This window comes from Natrix helvetica, assembly GCF_964273705.1.
Source record: "Natrix helvetica genome assembly, chromosome: Z".
NCBI lineage: Eukaryota > Metazoa > Chordata > Lepidosauria > Squamata > Natricidae > Natrix > Natrix helvetica.
Genome location: NC_138554.1, coordinates 21,898,080 through 21,900,133, shown reverse-complemented (window position 1 = coordinate 21,900,133; position 2,054 = coordinate 21,898,080). Strand labels below are relative to the sequence as shown.

At 50.0% G+C, this 2,054-nt stretch overlaps 1 protein-coding gene across 1 annotated transcript; it reads left to right on the top strand.

Annotated features, from left to right (window-relative positions):
• Positions 1-716: 716 nt before the first annotated feature.
• Positions 717-1,727, top strand: LOC309381571 (urotensin-2 receptor-like; the record flags this gene model as incomplete). The annotated part of the gene is made up of 1 exon (XM_081932729.1): positions 717-1,727. One exon carries the CDS (start codon positions 717-719, stop codon positions 1,725-1,727), a length of 1,011 nt encoding a protein of 336 aa, XP_081788855.1.
• Positions 1,728-2,054: the final 327 nt, after the last annotated feature.

Below are 2,054 nucleotides of genomic sequence, written 5' to 3'. Positions count from 1 at the left end.
TGTACGTCTGTTTGGGGTGGAGGAGGTGGAGAAAATTCTGTCTGTTACCATCTCCAGACCAATCAGACCCCTAAATGTCTCCCCAGCACCCGCCCCTCAGCCCCTATTGCTGACGTGTTGTCAAAATCCCACCTCAGGGCTGAAATAAACAGGCTCCTCAGAATAGACAGGAGCTGCACCAAGGTTCGACCCCAACATACCAATATTAGCAGGGTGCGAAGAATGTGAGAGAAGAGAATTTGCAAACCCAGACAGATACGCATAGATCCTCTTCACATACAGGAGACCTTGCGCCATCCACCGGCATTGAGAATGTAGAGGAAAGGAAGAAGGGAACGAGGATCGGAAGAAAAAGCTTCTCCATGATTAGATCCAAAGCAGTGACTATATGCATCAGATACAAGAGAGATGGGGGTGGAAAGTGACCCCCCTCCAAAAAAAGTATCCTTTACAATCTCAAATCAATTTTTTAAATACAGCAACAGGATGGAGCAAAAAGAGGAATGGGGAGCATCAAAAGGGCAACAAATAGACTTATAGATGGAGTAATAGACCAAAAAAACAGAGAGACAAAGAGGTGGCTTGATATTCACTTTGGCATTCAACAGAACTGGTAAGTAGAAATAGAGATTGGTGGTACGCTTTCCTTGACTTCTCTCCTGGGGACTAGAATGTTAAAAAATTATTCAGAGCAGCTTACCTTGGACCATTTCCTCATGATGACATCATCAACAAACTTTTCTTCATGGCTACTGTTAGGCAATGGCTCCTCATCAGAAGGAGATGAATCAGCGGCAGTCCTAGGAACTGTCTTGAGCCTGATGTGTGTTACCGGGGTGGCTGGCAACCTCTATGCCTTGGCGGTGGTACGGGCCTCAGCCTCGGCCTCCTCTCTGCAGGTCCACCTAATTAACCTAGCTCTGGCTGACCTTTTGTATCTTTTGACGGCCCCCTTCATTGTTCACAATGGGCTGGTGAAGGACTGGCCCTTTGGGGAGGCTGGCTGCCGGATTCTGCTCAGCCTAGACCTCCTCACTATGCATGCCAGCATCTTCTTGCTGACTCTCATGAGCTGCGAGCGCTACACTGCTGTGGTGCACCCGTTCCAGGCTGCCAGCCGTGCGCGGCGATGCAGCCGACCTCTGGCCATTGCTGTTTGGCTCCTGTCCTTTGCTCTGGCCCTCCCCATGATGGTCATGATCCACCAGGAGGAACGTACAATGGGAAACGGAGCTGGGGTGCGTCGCCTCTGCTCCCCCACCTGGAGTGAGGAGCAATACAAGGTATACCTGAGCATCCTTTTTGGCACTAGCATAGTGGCACCTGGGATAGTCATTGGGTCACTCTACTGGCGCCTGGCAAGAAGCTACTGGTTGTCACAGACCCGTGGAGGCTTGGGACGTTCCCCTAAGAACCGGGTCTTCCTCCTCATCCTCGTGATTGTCTTGGCATTTTGGGCCTGTTATTTGCCCTTTTGGATCTGGCAACTCCTTCCCCTTTATTGCCCCTCGGCAGCCCACCTGCCCATCCACACAGAGATCTCTGTCAATCATCTGGTGACCTGCCTGACCTACGGGAACAGCTGCATCAACCCTTTCCTCTACACTCTGCTCACACGCAACTACCGTGAATACCTACGTAGTCACCAACGAGGGGCTTCCTGGGGCTTCCTGCCATGCCTCCAGAGCAGAAATGGGTCTCAGAGGGAAGGGGTCACAGGCACCTGAGATACAGGTAAGCAAGGAGGGACACTAAAGGAAAGCCAAGATGAATCTTGCTCATAGCTGGTATGCGCTCACAGAATCATGATTTATAACTACTAAGGTAATTGTTCAGATGTTTGAGATCACAACCTGATCATGCCGTGAGGCATCTGGAAGTCAAGAGAACGGCCCAGCTAGCATGCCCAGGCCATGCATTAGGGGCGATCAATATAAATGCTAATTCTCAGGAGGATTAGAACAAGGTTGCTACCAATCCTTTGTAATCTGCAGAATGGAGAAACCAAGTTGATTAACAATTGGCATATATGCCAGGTTTTCCCCTTATTCCAG